This window comes from Nuphar pumila, chromosome 5, assembly GCF_984573655.1.
Source record: "Nuphar pumila chromosome 5, dmNupPumi1.hap1.1, whole genome shotgun sequence".
NCBI classification, from domain to species: domain Eukaryota; kingdom Viridiplantae; phylum Streptophyta; class Magnoliopsida; order Nymphaeales; family Nymphaeaceae; genus Nuphar; species Nuphar pumila.
In genome coordinates, this window is record NC_143253.1 from 137,656,382 (window position 1) to 137,674,650 (window position 18,269).

The 18,269-nt window shown below is 39.9% G+C and overlaps 1 protein-coding gene across 3 annotated transcripts in view; it reads left to right on the forward strand.

The window, feature by feature from the left end:
- The first annotated feature begins 2,795 nt into the window (after window positions 1-2,795).
- LOC149838970 (Protein kinase superfamily protein) overlaps window positions 2,796-18,269 on the forward strand; it is a 90,553-nt gene continuing 75,079 nt past the window's right edge. For all 3 annotated transcript variants that reach the window (XR_016432005.1, XM_090006908.1, XM_090006909.1), the window contains exons 1-3: window positions 2,796-3,208; window positions 5,950-6,155; window positions 6,431-7,738. Coding sequence is in view for 2 of the 3 variants with exons in the window: in XM_090006908.1 (XP_089863034.1) it covers window positions 2,992-3,208; window positions 5,950-6,155; window positions 6,431-7,738 (1,731 nt within the window). In the remaining variant the exon portion in view is untranslated. The remainder of the gene's footprint in view (window positions 3,209-5,949; window positions 6,156-6,430; window positions 7,739-18,269) is intronic.

The window sequence follows — 18,269 nt, forward strand, 5'->3', positions numbered from 1 at the left end:
TTATCACCAACACCTAGTGTGGTCCTGTACTCTAACCGTCTTGGGTGCTGGGACGGACTGAGTGCTGTCCTAACCTTCTGCCTTTCGCACGAAGTGGCAACTCTCTAGACTCTAACCCTTTCATGCTGACAGCCTGAGCACTTAGCCACTGTACCAAGCAGTTGCCCCTACCTCCTAGAATGAAACCAAACCAAAAAGAAAAAGAAAAAGAAAAAGAAAAAGAAAAATTTTCATCTGAAAATGTGCGATCATTACCTATTATAGTGAGAATCATTATGCAGAGAATCTAAAAGGCATATATCATCTGTTTGAATACAATATTCTTCTCATTAAGGTCATCATTTATGCTCTAGTTTAAATTCATTCTTTCAGTCAGTTGATGTCACGCTTATCCACTAATTCAGATGTGTTTTTTGATGCCCTTATTCTGTAGATGATGCAAAAACCACGTTCCTTGCGGCAAAAAGGATGACGTCTTTGTAGGAGAGGAATGAAAATAAATGTATGTGTTCCTACTGTCTGAATTACTTCCAAGTGTGAAGCACTTCTACTTCAGCTGCTGCAGTGGACACAATAATTTGTGAAAAATAGTCGTACTACAGTAATTTGTTGCATGGCTTTATGTTACTCTGTCCTGCTCTCATTTCAAGCATTTCTCCATTCAAGCATCCTTGATTAAGGTGACTACTCTTAACTATTTATTAAGTGTGTGGTTAGTGGAGCTTTTTCTTTTTGGGACAATTTTTCGTTGAACTAAAGATGTATGGCTTGGTTTCCACATTTAAGTTCTTATAAGCATACCTCAGCTGCCACCCATTTCTTTTATATAGATTGTGTACCTCTGTTGGTGCAGATATGACGCTTCTGTGCTGGTTAAATTTTCAGATGATACTCTTCGTCTTGTGGAATTTGTGAGTCGCCGCTAACTTTTGATTTTGTTTATATTCCTATTTGAATCGTCCGTTGTAAGCTTCTGGTGAAAGACCGATTTGAATAGCTGCAAAACTTAGTACTCCGGTTCTGAGAAATGAGGATTATCCACAAAAAATTGACTCTTTCCCTGTTATTGTGTTTCGCCTGATCCCTCTTGCCCATCTAGTGGCAGTTGATAGAAGAAGAGAAAGGAAAAATGTAGGTCTACTGTCATTGCATTATATTGCCATGATATCGTGCAGGTTCTGCGAGATCATATTAAGCAGCATTCTTAAAGCTAAGAGTCACTGAACTGGATGCCTGAGAAAAAATCAGTCTTCTTGAGAATAATTCTGTTTATCGAACAATATCAGGAGGTGATTGTTATACTCAAATGATGGCACACACTTTGAGGAGCATGCTTTTATACGTACGTGGTCTGCTTTTGCAGAAGTCAAAGAATAATTTTCTTCTTTTTGTTTTTTGGAAAAGCACCAACTAACTTTGCACATGACAAAGGATGATGACCCAATTGTCAGTCTTAAAATTCCTGTGAGCTGACTCGCTTGCAATGCCATTTTTGGCTGATAAAATGCCCGTGGTGCAATAAAAATCATGTGGGCATACTTGGATGTTGGAAAGATAGTAGAGAAAAATGTAATTTTCCTATGCCTTTTTCTATTGTTTTAAGATAAAATGTTGTCCAGATCCATCATCACCTTTGATTTGAAAATGAGCTAGCTCTTCCCTATCTTCCCCAACTAATTTTTCCTCTACGAATTATTTTTGCTAAGAACAGTCTTCCTAATTAACGAATCGGGGGTTCGTCGCTTATCTGGTAGGAGCAGTTTGTACACGTCTTAAGACCCACTGGTACGTAGACGGTTGGGAAACTGTTGTAAAAGAGAGGGCCTTGATTCCCTCAGCAGCTCACCTCCGTTATGAAACAGGAAAACTATCTTACCAGATCCAAACGTGCCGTTTGCATGAGCGTACGTTGCTTGCCTGATGACCTTTACCTGCCAAAAGGCCCAAACCGTGCAGAAACTGGGCATCAATGACATCTCAGTCTTTTTTAGTTGTTGAGGCGTACTATCTTAGCAAAGGAGGTGTTTTGGCTCGAACACTAGCAGTACCAGGTCCAGCATGGTTAGTAGCGATCTAAATAAATAAAGTAGAGAAAATAATAACTGGAGCGTCAGCGCCCTGATTCGATGACATGACCTGGGAACGGCAAGTGCGTACTCGCCGGTCACCACCATCGGCGGTGGGCCATATATGGCCTTCACAATTCGCACATTGGTCACGATTCATCCCTATCTTCATATCCCTTATTGGGATTTCATTTAAGCAAGCTGTTTTGATTAAATCGCACTCCGTCTACATCACTCATTGAGTGAAGATTGACATTTAAATCTCCGAAATCCAACTCGTGTACAAGATTTTTTTGGCGATTCAAAAGTCGAAGGTTGACAAAACATAAATTGTTGTGATTTAAAAAATCATATTTTTTTCTTCAAAAAAAAGATTATCCAAGGATCGATTCTTATTAAATCGCATCATGCTGAATCCATCTATAGTTTCAGATTCCATCAAAACAACTTGAATCATAACATCACGGGTTATGCATCCACAAACCAGACCGTTTCGGGTCCGTTGTTCCGTCCTGCCGACTCAGCCAGATCAGATGAGCTCAATTCTTGTGCGGTTTGGAGGTTGGAGACCCACCCTCGGGTCTTTGTTAGTGTGCCACTTGGCGCTTGCAGGAAACAGACTCAACTCAAAGTGGGACATGGGACAGTGGGTCAACTCCAAAATTCGTCCTCATCCAGCAGTAATCCTCTTCTTGCTCGTTTTCTCGCTTTGGTCTGCACCTCATCCCGCTGGCGCATCTTCCTTTTTTTGGTTTCCCATGCGAGCGCATGAATTCGTTGCCATCACCAATCCCTGCACCGAAAACCCTAAACACCGTTCTTCTTCTTCGTCCGAAGGGATGGTGGAGGTCAGTCGTCATAATTTCTCTGTTTCTGCATCGCCGCGGTGACGATTTTCTAGGGCTTTGTGTTTTCCGGACGGAGGATGAACGGTGAAGGGACGGATTCCATGGCCGGGTTCGGAATCCCAGCCGGTCTCAACCCGATTAAGACTAAGCGCGGCCCTCCGTCCGATGAAGCGGTCCCGGTTAGCGTTGCCGCCGCCGACCGTCAGCGGGGAGTCTTCGTTCCTTCGTGGCGGCGCTCGGCGAAGCGCGGGGAGTCGAGGCTTGCTAGGAGTTTCTGCCGCGATGGTGAACGAGGTGGGTTAGTGGATTTTCTTGAAAGCGTGGTGGTTTCCTATCCTTTTTTTTTTTTCTCTCTTGAATTCTTTGGAGGTTTTCCTTTTAAGGTTTGTGCTCTGCCTGCTTCATGATTGCGTTGCGATTGGTGAACAGGAGTGAGTTAATTATACGGAGAGGTTTTCAAATATGATTTGTGAGAACGTTTGACTTGTATGACCTAATAAGCGTAGAAACATTATCTCCTACTGCATGGATGACATTATCTCCTACTGCATGGCTGCTGGAGAAATCACGGTATAGACGATGGTTACCGGAAATCATTGTAACCAGGCTTCCAAGATTATCAGATTTTCAGAATGGGAATCGAACTTTCACTCGAGAACATAACATTTTCTTAATTTGAATTGTAATTCCTATGACAACAGCACCCTAGTTGACCTTTTATAATTGGATTAAGGAATAAATCTTAAATGATGATATGCATTTTGTATACTTTTCTTTAAATGCAAACATTTTCGTTTTATTGAAGGTATTTTAGGTTATTCATTTGAAAAAATAAGTCAAGGCACTAATGTTCAAAACTTTCATCTCATTGTAAGAACATGCACGCTAGTATTGTCTTGTATATAATTCACGAGTATGCTGTGATAATCTTTATCTACTATTTGTTCCTTACTACTACTACTAATGATTTTTTTCTTAGATATGTTCAAACCAGATTTTTTTCTCTATTGACGTATGTAAAATAATTTAATTTATTATCTTACAATGAAAAAGTATTTTAGGCCCATTAGGTCCATTACGAATTATAATGTCATGTGGTTTTATGTTTTAAAAAAAACAAAAAAATTGTGAATAAATCTGAGATGAATCAGTCGCATCATATACTATAAAAACTTTGACCTTTTTCTTTTTTAATTTATGCATTATAAAAAAACTTTTTATCACTACTTAAATGCGTCATAGTCACTTCTCGCTTCACATGCTGTATAAATCCATTAATTTCTTGCGTCACTTCTCAATTAGTTTTGTACCATCCATCTGATGTGGAAAGTGCAGAGGCTTGTCTAAATGCAATAGTCACTGAATTTTCAAGTGGGAATAAAAAAATGAGTTTCCATGAGATATATTCACTAATAGTGTGTTTTTCATTAATCCACTTGTCAATATAATATGATAAGCTGGGATTTTGCATTGTGGAGCACAATGCAATCTCTCCACTTTTTTCTTTTCTGGACAAGTAGGAGCATCGAGCACCCATTTAAAGGGGAAATTTACTTGTGAATCTGGGGGATTAGTTTTATCTATTTGTTATTTACAAAACGGTGAGGAACATAAATTTAGAAAGAAAAAATATAAAGTATATTGAAAATGGCAGTTTCTCAATAACGGAAGGCTTTCTTGCCTGACATCACAGTCAGATAATGTTGAAAAGTAGAGTCCGTTCTCCTACTTTGACTGAAAACTAATAGTTGGTGTTAAATAAAGGGTGAAAAAAAATCGATTCTGGTCTCATAATTTGCATAATATTCATGCCATTAATGTTCAAGTGCACATAATAATGCTCATCTCCTCTAGGTTCTCAAATTGAAGTACCCTGTAATCATTTTTGAAATCAGAGTCTGTTTATATGTTATCTACATGTAGGGCTAGAAAAAGGGCTGAACAAGTGAGCTTGGGTTGTTCAGGTTTGGCTCATTATTTAGCTCAAATCGAGCTTAGATTTTGGCTGAAGTGTGTGATGAGGTCAGGCTTGTTAGTTTGGGCTCAGCATATCGCAAGCTTGAGCTGAGCCTGAGCTAGCTTGTTTTAGATAATTATTTTTTTTATTTGTTTATGCTTGAAAAGATGTATGACAAAGGACTCAAACCTTGAGCCTTTTGCTACAAGCCATGTATCTCAACCAACTAGTCTACAATGTTTTAGTTGACATTAATGACAGTTAAAGTATGCATATTATATATTTTAATGAGCCTATCCGAGCTGAGCTGAGTGAACATCTGTTTTCATGCTCGTCTTGTGATTTAATCAAGCTTGTACTTAGTTTATCGATCCCGTTTGTGAGCCTAAATGAGCCTGCATCTGAACTGAAAGAAGCGAAGCCATGAGTGTCTTGGTTCCGTTCCCCAGCCCTATCTATATGTGAGGAAGCAAAACTGACTGTATCAACAAGAGGGGGCATTCTACATTTTCCATGTTATTCACCATCCAGAACTCGCTTGGATAACTCTCCTAATGGAACATTGTGCTGCCTTCCGTTCATCAGTGACATGTTATTCTTTGACTAAAATGATGTTCTTCATTTATGGTGTTATTTAGAAAAATTAAAATTGGCAGATTCATGAAAGCAGAACCTGGTGGCATGACGGATTAAGTTATTGAGCCACTTTATCTTTATCATGGTATCTTGCATTAATCTATGATCCTAGGAGTTAAAAAAAAAGAAATTTTAGATAGTCAAAAAATGAGTCTGTTTTGGTATTAGAAGCCTTCTGATACTGATTTTGAAATCTGAGGAATGGAAACTACTGTGATTCAGGCTTACACTTGAAGCACTCACTTTTCAGAGGTTGGATCATTTAGCCCAAGCAAGGAAAATGTTTTTTTACCAATTGAAACACAGGAATCATGTGTTTTATGGTTGTCAAAGGAACAGTTCTTTTGATGCTCTTTAGCTAATAACAGTTACATGACTATTTCTCCTCTTTTTTTTGTTTGTTTGTTTGTGAGTGTGTTTCATACTCTCCTTGCTCATCCAGGCACTAGAAACCAAGGGTTCAGTGACTCACAGGGTGGGTCTCAAAGTATGAAGAAGGTGCAAGCCGACTTTCCAGGAGTAGAACAGTTAGCTGGTAGCGGGGATCCAAAGATTGAGCTGACATGTTTAAAAAATTCCACGCAGAAACTGAAAACACATGGTTCTGATCCAGATCAACCTGGTTCACACAATCCCAGTGACTTGAAGGTATTAAGTGGATATTCATGTTATCTGTTAGATTTTCTGACAAAGGAGACAACCGATTATTACCATTTTGTAGTTCTGAACTTCCAAGTGCTATGGATTATCTCTTTTACTTCACACTTTAATGCTATCTTGTCCTTTGCAAAAATTTTGAGCAAGCAATTTTGTTAAATGTTATTCCTTGTGACTTCATACAAAGTTCACCCTCTCCATTTCATGCCTGTTTTTTCATAAAGAACTCACTTCCCCAGTTATAATTGGTATGTGCCATTGTTCAGGAGCTTTTGGGGTCCTTGAATACAAGATTAGATACTACTAAAGAAGCAATGAATGCCAAACTTGCTCTTTTCAAAAGAGAAGTGATGGCCATCCTAGATGGGCAGGGGGCTGCATCTGCTGAGTCAAGGGAAATGGCTAAAGGACTTCTTGTTCTATCAGAAGAGTGTACAAAGCTCTCCTCTTCTGAATTTCAGCAGAAATGTGGAGGCATAGTTCAAAGTTTAGCAGAGAAGAGATTGCTTTGTCAATCAGGTTGGTTGAAGCAGTTATTTAGTAGGACAATTTTCATTTTAGTGCAGGGTTCTAGGCTATTACAGCTGCACAAAGAGAATGGACCAATTGATGAAAATCATCTTTGTATGTTTGAAAAGTATTTGGAAAGTGTTCCAGACATAGAAAGAAGCTTGATTCCTCAGCAAAGTAGTTCTAAGATCGAGTCTGGTGCAGTCTTGAATAATATGGAGGATGTTAAAAATCTATCACCCATTTATGCACTATTGAAACTACAGAGCCAGGTGGAACCTCATGATCAGAAAGGCATGATGTCTGAAGAGGATACAGGAGATTTCAGTGTCTCCCCTCTGTTACAGTCATCACAAAGTGAGCGACATTCTGATCAGGGCTGCATCACAGAATCTGACACTTGCAGTTATTGTGAGACTCTAAATGATAAGTTGCTTCCCTCATTTGACGATGAGGATGCATTGGTCTTTCAGAAGGATGGTAGGTCACCCAAGAGGCTGCTAGATGAAATGAGATGGAACTCACTTCATGATAAACATTATCGTGAACATCTTGATGGAGTGATCTGCAGAATATGCGAGGAACTTGTTCCATCCTCTCATTTAGAGACTCATTCCTACATATGTGCTTTTGCTGATAAATGTGACTTGAAAGGTTTGGATGTTAATGAGCGCCTCTTAAAGTTTGTTGAGATTCTTGAACATATTATCAAGTGTTGCACTTCAACTGGCTTCCCAGTATCTTGTGGGAGCCCTGGGGTTTCAAAACTTCAGGCTGCTTCCTCAGGAGGATTTGAAGGTCAGTCCCCTAAAGTGAATGAGTGGCATAATAAGGGTATGGAGGGAATGTTTGAAGACATCCATGAGATGGACACAGCTTGTATAGATGAATCTCGTGTTGCACTATCAAATAGTTTCATTGGGGCGGGCTTGAAAGATCAGTACTTTGCGCCTTCATCTGTTGAATGTACAACTCCAGCTTCTTCCACAAGTACACCAAGAGCAAGTCAATTTGATTTGTTTTGGTTGGAGCGGAATTCCTCAGAACCAGAGGATGTGATGCAAGTGAGCTTCTTATGTTGACTCTATCTCTAATCATTATAGCTTGCAATTGGTTTCATGATGCATCTTATGATTTTCAATGAAGTTACACTGGGTCATCATTTAGCACTTTGGTGAATCATAACTTTGACTTGACTATGTTTTGTATGCCTCCAAAATTTTTAAAAACAATGTATAAGGTGCAATCTTCTGAGTAGCAAATCTTTCATGGCAGCTTTACATTTATCTGTAGAAACTCTATATATGATGTATTCTGGTTCAATTCTTCTTGGATGCAACTAAGGCTTAAGTCGATCTTTGTCTTCATTCTCAGGCTTGTGTTTTTTTTTCCTGCTGCTATCGGCTCCCTTGTTATCAGTGGATGCAACTTGGGCCTGAATTCAAACTTGGTGCTTGCTTTGTTGTCTCATCTTTGCACCACTTTATTGTGCCCAAATTTTTGGACGTGTTAGCTTTGACAGATTGGCCAATAGGGCTGTCTTGTTATTCTACACATGTTCTTCCCCATAGTTATGCTTTAATAGAGTTAGCAGTAATTTGGTATGTAATCCAAACCATTATATCTCAATAAGGGTGCAATGTCTTTGGCATTGATGCACAGGGTAAGGATGCTATGGCATAGGAAACTTGCTAGTCTGTAGTTTTTTGTAGGCTGCATAATCTTTTAGTTGGGATTATCTTTTGGGGGTAGTAAGTATATCAGAACAAAAGGAGAAAAATGTAACTTGGATGCTTGAATGGGTCATTCAAGGATCATTTAGAGGTGTGTCTTTCTATAATGTACCGTATTTATATGATATGATTTTAAAATATAGGATATATCTATAATTGTGATCTTTGTTACATAAAGTTACATACTAATGCTGATCTGGAGAATGATATGTTAAATCAGATTTAAAAGGGAGGAGGGATTAGAGAAGCAACACAAGAAGGAAGATGAAGAGAACTCTCACTAACTTCAAAAGAAAGCAATGATACAACATATAGGGGGACGTCCCCTTAGGGTTACACAAAAAGACAAAAATGATTGACTAGAGAGCCAACAACTATATACCCCTTTATAAAATATGTATGTACAAGATACTAATAAACAAAGGTTATTATATGAAAATGTTCATGGCATTTCCTTAACACTCCCCCTCAAGATTGAGGTGATGAGAACACAATCAGCCCCAAGAATGATTGGAAAGCCTTCAAAGGTAAATTTTTCCTAAAGCAATCAGCAATCTGACTTTCAGTTCCATTTACGCCAATGATATGACTCCATCCAGATATGCCTGAAAGGTAAAGCGACAAACTATCTCAACATGCTTGGTCTTTTCATGGAATTCTGGATTTTTGGCAATATGAATCACTTTGATTGTTACAATGCAAAGTAGTTGTAGTTGTTATACTCATTCTCATATCCCGCAACAACCACCTCAACCAAATAACCAGTGCAGTCACCTGAGCTATAGCACAATATTCTACCTCAGTAGTGAATAGAGTAATCCTTTGTAGGGATGGTAGTGGACCAGGGAGGGTGCGGGGGACAAGGTCTCCATCCCTGCCCCATCTCAAAATAGTGACCTCCATCCCCAGTACATCCCCGTGACCGGGGGGGGGGGGGAGACTTTAGACCTCCACCCCCACCTCATCTCAAATTTACCATCCTCGTCTCCATCCCTACCCTTGTCCTGTCCCCGTTCCCGCATCTCACCAAATTTATCATCCTCGTCTCTTATCGCTGCGTTCGTTAGAAGGAGGAGGAGAGAACGAGCCGCCGAGAGGGTCGAGTTGTCATGTGGAGTAGCATGAGGAACCTTGAGAGGAGGTTGAAAGGGTCGACCGCGGTGACCAAAAGGAGAGGAAGGAGAAATGAAGAAGCCGAAAGGGTCATTTTGGGCTTTAGTATTAGAAATATATATAAGAGTTATATATAATTTTATTAAATAACTAAGGGTATTTTAGTCATTTTATTAACATGGATCGGAGACAGAGTGAGGCGAGGAGAGAGAAAGTGTAAGTCCATCCCTGCCTCCATCCCCACACGAGTTTTTTATTTTCACCTCTATCCCCGATCCATTCCTTGTTTCATATCCTCCATCCCTGCCCCAAACATGCCAGGTACCACTGCTTCCCCCCTTCCCCCCGGTTCATTGCGATCCCTAATCCTTTGGGAACATTAAATTTTTTACACGGATTGGACTTAAAAGTAATTGAACCAACTTTTGAAATAATCATCAAGGAACCATTTGCAGTGCGAAAGACAACCTGACTATAAGATTCTGTGTGGGGTTCAGCCTTCACTGCAGAAAATAAGAAAAGAGAGAGAGAGAGAGAGAGAGAGAGAGAGAGAGAGAGAGAGAGAGAGAGGAGGGAGATTCACAATGGCTGGGGGCGGCGCACGTTAACCCAACCTCCCAGCCCTAAACTTTATAAATAAGGAAAAAATACAATAGTTGAGATAACATAAAATTTACAGGAATGCCATTAATGAAATGGCATTGTGCATGTGTTAAAACATAACGTGCGTATGGATCTGGATCCAGATCCATACGCATACCATATTTTAACACCCTCCCTCAAGTTGTACGTGGTCTTAGAGCATGTACAACTTGCTCTTCAATAGCCAAAATTGATGTCCTGTTAACCCCTTAGTAAACAAGTCTGCCACTTGATCTTCTGTTCGAACATGACGTAGTTTTATCTCCTTCATCTCGACTTTCTGCCGTATAAAATGTTGATCAATCTCAATGTGCTTCGTTCTGCTATGCTGAATAGGATTACATGCAATGTTTATTGCGCTTTGATTGTCACATAGAAGAAATGATCGAATAATTGTCTCTCCAAGATCACTCAATAAGTGTCTAATCCATGTAGCATCTGCCGTGCCTGCAGCCAACGACCTGTATTCAGCCTCTGTACTCGACCGTGCCACTGCCTTTTGTTTTCTGCTACTCCAGGACACTAAATTGTGTCCAATATATACACAATATCCAGAGACAGATCGTCTCTCATCTGGATCCCCTGCCCAATCTGCGTCTGTATAAGTGATGAGTTCATGCCCTCTATGCAGGTTATCGTTCTTGCGATAAACAAGACCATCTCCTATAGTTCCTTTTAAATATCGTAGAATGCGCTTCACAACTTCCATATGACCTTCCGTTGGAGCATGCATAAACTGGGATACCTGATTGACAACATAAACTATATCAGGTCTGGTAAAGGTCAAGTACTGCAGCATCCCCACAAGACTTCTATACGTTGTTGGGTTGACACAAAGATGACCATCTTCAGAGCTCAGCCTTTGATGTAATACACTCGGAGTGCTGACTGGTTTGCAATTCGTCATCCCGACTCTTTCTAGAAGATCAAAAGTGTATTTTTGTTGCATGAGTGTCAATGTGTCTTGTTGCCTGTCAACTTCCACACCAAGGAAGTACCTCAACTCCCCTAAATCTTTCATCTTGAAAGTTTTCATTAAAAACTGTTTCACGTCTTGCACATGATTATCTGAGCTCCCAGTGATCACAATGTCATCAACATATATAAAAAGAAGTATAACGATGCCTGTCTTTTGGTAAATGAAGAGTGAGTGGTCCAGAAAGCATCTTCTAAAACCATAGCTTTGAATTTGCATAGAGAAACTTTCAAACCAAGAACGGGATGCCTGTTTCAACCCATACAAAGATTTCCTTAGTTTGCACACCCAGGCAGTAGGATCCTTTTCTGCATAACCAGGAGGTTGCTCCATATACACTTTTTCCTTTAAAGTTCCATGCAAGAATGCATTTTTAACATCCATCTGGCTAAGCCTCCATCCACGGTCGACTGCTAGGGATATGATGACACGAATTGTACCCATTTTGACTACTGGACTAAAAGTTTCATCGTAATCTTCACCATATTGTTGTGTGAATCCCCGAGCAACAAGTCGCGTTTTATATCTGTCAATACTTCCGTCAGGCTTGTACTTTGTTTTATAAACCCATTTTGAGCCAACTACATTCTTTCCTTCTAGCCGATGTACTATTTCCCAAGTCTGGCACTCATGAAGTGCTTCCATTTCTTCATTCATAGCTTCAGTCCAATGACAAGATTGAAGAGCTTGATTAAAACAAGTGGGTTCATCCTGTTTTGTGAGCTGAGACATAAACAACTGGAAATCAAGAGAAAAGGTCTCATAACTCACCCATCGTTGAATAGGATGCCTAATGCGTGACGGCCTTTGAGCCGGATCATTAGCGATGCTTTTCATATTCCTCTGCTTTATATTTTTGTCCCGTCTAGTGTATATCTGTCCAGAGAAGCGTTCTACTGGGGTTAGTGTTACTGGAGATGGTTCAACACGCATCTGTGAGTCATCCAACCCCCTGCTCAAGCCAAAGGAAGGACAATTCACCTAACATGTTTCTCCTGTATTAGCAAAAAGATCTGTGCTCATCCATGGATCATATACCTCTACTTCTCGAGATGACAGCTCTTCGGAGTCATTGATCTGAAAATTTTGTTCATCAAAAACAACATTCCTAGAGGTCCTAATACGTTTTGTAGTAGGATCATAACATCAATAGCCTTTGTATTCATCCGCATACCCAACAAATCTGCACTTAACGGCCTTGTCCTGAAACTTATTTCGCAGAGATGAATCAATATGTACATAACATACACAACCAAAAACACGCAACTCATCATAAGAGGGATGTTGCCCAAATAAAGTATAATATGGAGAGTGCCGATCCAGAAGTGTCATAGGAAGACGATTTATGACATGAACAGATGTATGAAAAACTTCTGTCCAGAGACTAACGGGCACATTGCTATCATGTAACATGCTCATCGCACTCTCGACAATATGCTTGTGTTTCTTTTCCGCAACCCCATTTTGTTGAGGGGTATAAGGGCAAGAAACCTGTCGACTTATTCCTTTATCCCGAAGAAAGGCAATAAACTCGTTTGATGAATACTCGCCACCACCATCACATTGTAAATGCACAATATCATAGGAAAACTTTGTTTTGACCATCGAATGGAATTCCCGAAATAGTTGAAAAACTTCATGCTTATGTTTCAAGAAATATATCCAAGTATAACAGGAATAAGAATCAATAAAGATAACATAGTAACGACTACCGGAAAGAGAAGGAATATGTGCGGGTCCCCAAACATCGGAACAAATAATCTCAAATGGCTTTGAAGCCCTTTTATTGATAATATGAAATGGAAGAACATGGCTTTTGCAGAATTCGCATGAGGAACATTTATTATTATCTAAAAATGAACATAAACTAGACTCTGGAAGAAGACCATCAGATACAAGACTTTCAACGAAGCCCCGACTACAATGGCCCAAACGACTGTGCCAAATATCTGGCTTATTACAATGAGATGAATTAAAAACTTCCAACGAAGGGAAAAACAAAGACTCTGAAGGTGAAGACACTGAAGAATGCTTGGACGACTTCAACTGGAGGACTGAGGCTGAAGGTGAAGACACTGAAGAATGCTTGGACGACTTCATTGAGGGAATCTCCTTGAAGACGTACATGTTTCCTTGTCGCTCCCCCTTAGCGAACGTCTCCTTCGTTCGTAGATCCTTAACATAAACAGAAGATGGAGTAAATTCGATGGAAGAATTCATATCGTCAACAAGTTTAGCTACAGAAACAATGTTCTTTTTAATATTAGGCGCAAGGAGAACATTGGACAAGTGAAGTGAGGATTCTGACATAGGGATATGTGCACTGCCAGTATGACTAATGAAGTGATAAGTTCCATCTCCCGTAACTATACTACCTTTTTCAGAATAAGGCAATAAGTGAGATAACTTACCGACATTACCCGTAACATGAGTGGCAGCACCGGAATCAACATACCACTCGCCTTGTTCATTTTGCTTGATCGTCATCTGTGACAATGTTGATAACAAAAGTTGTTGCATATCTGTAGGTGGCGCTTTCGTGTCCACAGTAGTAGCTGACTTATTTTCAATTTTGTTTATTTTTCCTCTATTTTGTAGATTAAACCAACAATCAGCTTTCACATGTCCTCTTTTGTTACATAAGAAACAATTGGGCACTCTCCTTTGATTCCCTGTATTAAAAACACCAGAAATATTAGGTGTAGGCAAAATACCACGACCTCCCTGCCCAAAACGTCCGCGGCCTCTCGTCAAAGGTAGGCAAGTGAGGAAAGCATGACAAAGTTGTGGTAAACATGTCAAAATCAGGGCCCAATCCATTGAGGAGTTGTTGAACTTTATCTTTATCTGAAATAGCACTTCCAATAACCGCCAATTGGTCAGTAATACTCTTCAAGCAGCCTATGTATTCCATGACTGACATGGAGCCTTTCTTCAAACTTTGAAACTCATTTTTTAAGTACATAACTCGAGCTTCTGATATCTGAGAGTATGTCTGAGACAACTTACTCCACAGATCCGCCGCAGTGCAATCATCTGAAAGAGTAACCAACACTTCTTGAGATAGTGTTGACGTAATATAAGCAACCAAAGACTGATCCCGCTTCCTCCAGGTTGTATACTCTGGATTCTTATAGGAAATAGTAATGGTGTCACCCTTCTCATTGGTGGTTTCCTGCAAAGTAAACCGTGGTGGTATAGGAACCAAACCATCCAGATGTTCATCGAGATTCTGACTTCGTATAAAAGGAAGTATTTGTCTCTTCCATGTCAAAAAATTAGAGTGAGTAAGTTTTTCTGTAACAAGCTGACTCAAGAAATTTGCAGAGGGACCGGAGGACAAGGTGGATGACGAAGAGTAATCCATATCAATGGAACAACGAATAAACGAACAAGACGAATGAAGAGAAAGAAAAGAAAATTGAAGATCACTTAATCAATCAATAGAACTTTAATAAGGGATGCACCCGTGATACTATGCACCCGTGATACTAATAAAACCCCTTTTTTTTTTAGGGTCGAGATTGTAGACTGTTATAACCTGCCTATAGGCGTCGCACAGAAAACATGAAACAGTAATAGAAAAGAAAACTTTTGTAATCAAAGAGGAAATAAATCAACAAAAAATACTAAAAAACTGCAGTAGATTTGATTGCAATAAAAAAAGGAAGACTGCAATAAAAAAAGGGAAACTGCAATCGTTGATGTCGAAGAGGCGTTAAATGTGAAAACTGCAGACGTGTTTTCACATTTAACGAGTACTGTGAAAACTGCAGACGTGTTTTCACATTTAACGAGTGTTGCAGACGTTAAGAATCAGAATGAATAAGAATCAGAAAAGGAGAGACAAATGGTGATGATAACGAGTACTGTGAAAACTGCAAATGTGTTTTCACATTTAACGAGTGCTGCAGACGTTAAGAATCAGAATGAATAAGAATCAGAAAAGGAGAGAAATCAGAATGAACGAGTGCAGAAGTTACCAAGAAAGGAAGAAGAATGGACGAAGAGGTGTATCAAAACTGTTCCTTCAGAAATCTTCAGATCTTGCTGAACACACGTCTGGTAGGGTTCCGCAACCTGCAACTTTGATACCATATAAGATTCTGTGTGGGGTTCAGCCTTCACTGCAGAAAATAAGAAAAGAGAGAGAGAGAGGAGGGAGATTCACAATGGCTGGGGGCGGCGCACGTTAACCCAACCTCCCAGCCCTAAACTTTATAAATAGGGAAAAAATACAATAGCTGAGATAACATAAAATTTACAGGAATGCCATTAATGAAATGGCATTGTGCATGTGTTAAAACATAACGTGCGTATGGATCTGGATCCAAATCCATACGCATACCATATTTTAACACTGACATGGTTTACAATTGGTTAGTATACACTGATCTGCAGTCATGTGGCATGATGCTCCTAAGTCTATCAACCAACCCGAAGTCAAGCTAGGAATACCTGCATTGTAACGCCCCCAAAATCCTGGACTTATAACTTTTTAGGAAAATTTTGAAAGCTTTGTAATCATTCCTTTTTTCAGAGTTTAAAATAGCAGTTCAACAAAAAATGGTGTTTGAAATGACAAGTCAACGGATCTTGGGCGCATTACAGGCGAATCTTCCTTTACACAACGGATTTGTAACTCTGTACATTTATTGAAACCAAATAGATTTAAAATGAGGTTTTAAAGTTTATACGAAAAGTGGAATTTCAAAGAAACCTTTATACCAAATTACAAAAAATGTCCTCAGGAGTGAAACGTCAGGAAAAGAGTCTCATCTTAATATCATCACGTCATTGCGTCATCGTTTGTCGTTCCGACCTAATCATCACATGTACTCATGAAACGGGTCAGATTGATGAAAATATGGTAGGTGCATAGATATCAAAATTAAGAACAAAACTAACATATATGTTGTCCCTTTCGTGATGTGCAGTTCAGAATAAGCAAAATGAGCATGATAACCTTGTTTCGATATTAAATGTCCTGAGAGTATGTACAGAAAAAACGTAAAAATAGCTGAGACTGCCCGAGAGTTTGTTATTCTATGTATTTTGATACCCTGTACAACTAACTGAGTCCACTCCTAAGGGGACGACCAATGATCGAGAGAGAATTTTCCAGAGTCTACTTGTTCAAGGGGATGCATCCATACTTCTACATGAGTTATTGGGACCTACCACCTAGGGTAATTTTTGGTAGCCTAGTCTCCTAACTCTGATGATCGGGGACACCGGGTTCAATTGTTACTCGAGGCAACCTGTCCATCAGAATTTTTGTACCATCTCATCCTCTCCCTTGACGGAACTAAAGAGACGAATGGGTACGTCAGGTTCTATTTTAACTAACAACCCATTCTATATGCTCTGGTCTTTCAAACCAACTCGAGTATCTTGCTTGTGAAGACGATCATCACCATTTATGTGATTTCCTTTATATCATTGTGCATTTGCACGCTACGAGGTTACCATAAACCTCTCATCCAATCATCATAGTACTAACATGTCGTGCATGTCTGATAGTACTGTTACGATGAGAGGGATATCGGTTTCATAGAAAGAAACTCCAACATCATTTAGAAATCTCAAAGTCTTGTACTTTAGGTCTTGGATATGCGAGTCATTTCGGATATCAAAACAAAGGACCGTACATACCACTTAGGGTTACGTAGTCGAAACCCTTTCGTTATGCAGGGTTTAAGGAAAGACTTGGTTGCGAATATGCAAACGCCAAATATTCGTTTTTGCTTTTCGAAACAATGAATATTACGAGCTTTGGAATTTCGCATGTGAAATCCTTTTTTTTAAAGACTGTCGAATATGCTCAAATCTACGTCTTTAAATGCAAGCGTAATGCAAAGTAGGGAGGAGTATGCAAAACTGCATACCTTACAAAGTTATGTATATGTATATATGACACATATATATCAAAGCATAAGCCTGTGCACATTACAGCGCGACGGCAATTTAAATGACATAAAGCTAGACTTGACGTGCGAAACTATACATCGAGCTAAATAAACTACGTAAGCCATGCACGATGTATGAAACCGTACATCGGCTAAGTAAATTGCGTAAGTAGTGCATGATGTACGAAATCGTACATTAGCTAAGTAAATTGCATAAGCAGTAGCCTGTGTACGTAATAGCGCAACGACAAAGTAAATGACATAAAGCCAGACTCGATGTGTGAAACCACGCATCGAGCTAATAAACTACGTAAGCGATGCACGATGTACGAAACCGTACATCGGCTAAATAAATTGCGTAAGGTGTAGCCTGTACATGTAACATCACGACGACAAAGTAAATAACATAAATTTTAAATGGACAAGAATACACAAAACTGCGTCCTTGAGTTTAAAAGCACACACACACACACACATATATATATATATATATATATATATATATATATAAGTTAGAAGTATTCTGTCATTTGTCTTCGTATGCAACTTTCCCATACCTCGGAGATGGTCGGACTTGCTGACAATTCCGAGCGTAGGTTTTTAAGATCTCATGCCTTGGTGCGCGTGCCACGTCCGTTGCGCCAATGGGGTGCACTAAAGGATATTTTATTACACTGCGAAAGAAATGATATAACCATTTTAATTTAACGAGTAATCAACGTTTGCGTCGTAGGGGCCGAACTTGAACCTAGTTCGAGCCGACCGGACTGAGTCGGGCTTGGTACCAAAAAGATGGATTGAGCCGAACTCAACTCGGCTGAGCCAAGAGGCTGCCCAATGTTGCCTCTTGATCGAGCTGGGCTCAGTTTAAGAAGACTTAACCAGGCTCACACCAAGGGTGAACCGAGCTGGGCTCGGTGCTAGTCGGGCTTAGCTCGGCTGCGCCTGACTAGTGGAAGGCGGGGATCGAGCTCAACTCGATCGGGCGTACCTAGCATGGCTGGGCCACTGTCGTAGGCAGTGGCCAGCCCACGACTAGGCAGGCCACAACTGAGCCAGGCTCGGTTCCTGGGCAAGAGGGGAAACAAAGGGGAGGGGTGGGGGATGGACCTAGATCCGGGTTGGATCCAAAACAAATTTTTTTTGAAAAGGCACGAGTCTTACAATCTACTCCTTAAAAGAATTTTGTTCTCGAAATATCCTTCAAAGGTTATCTGTAGAG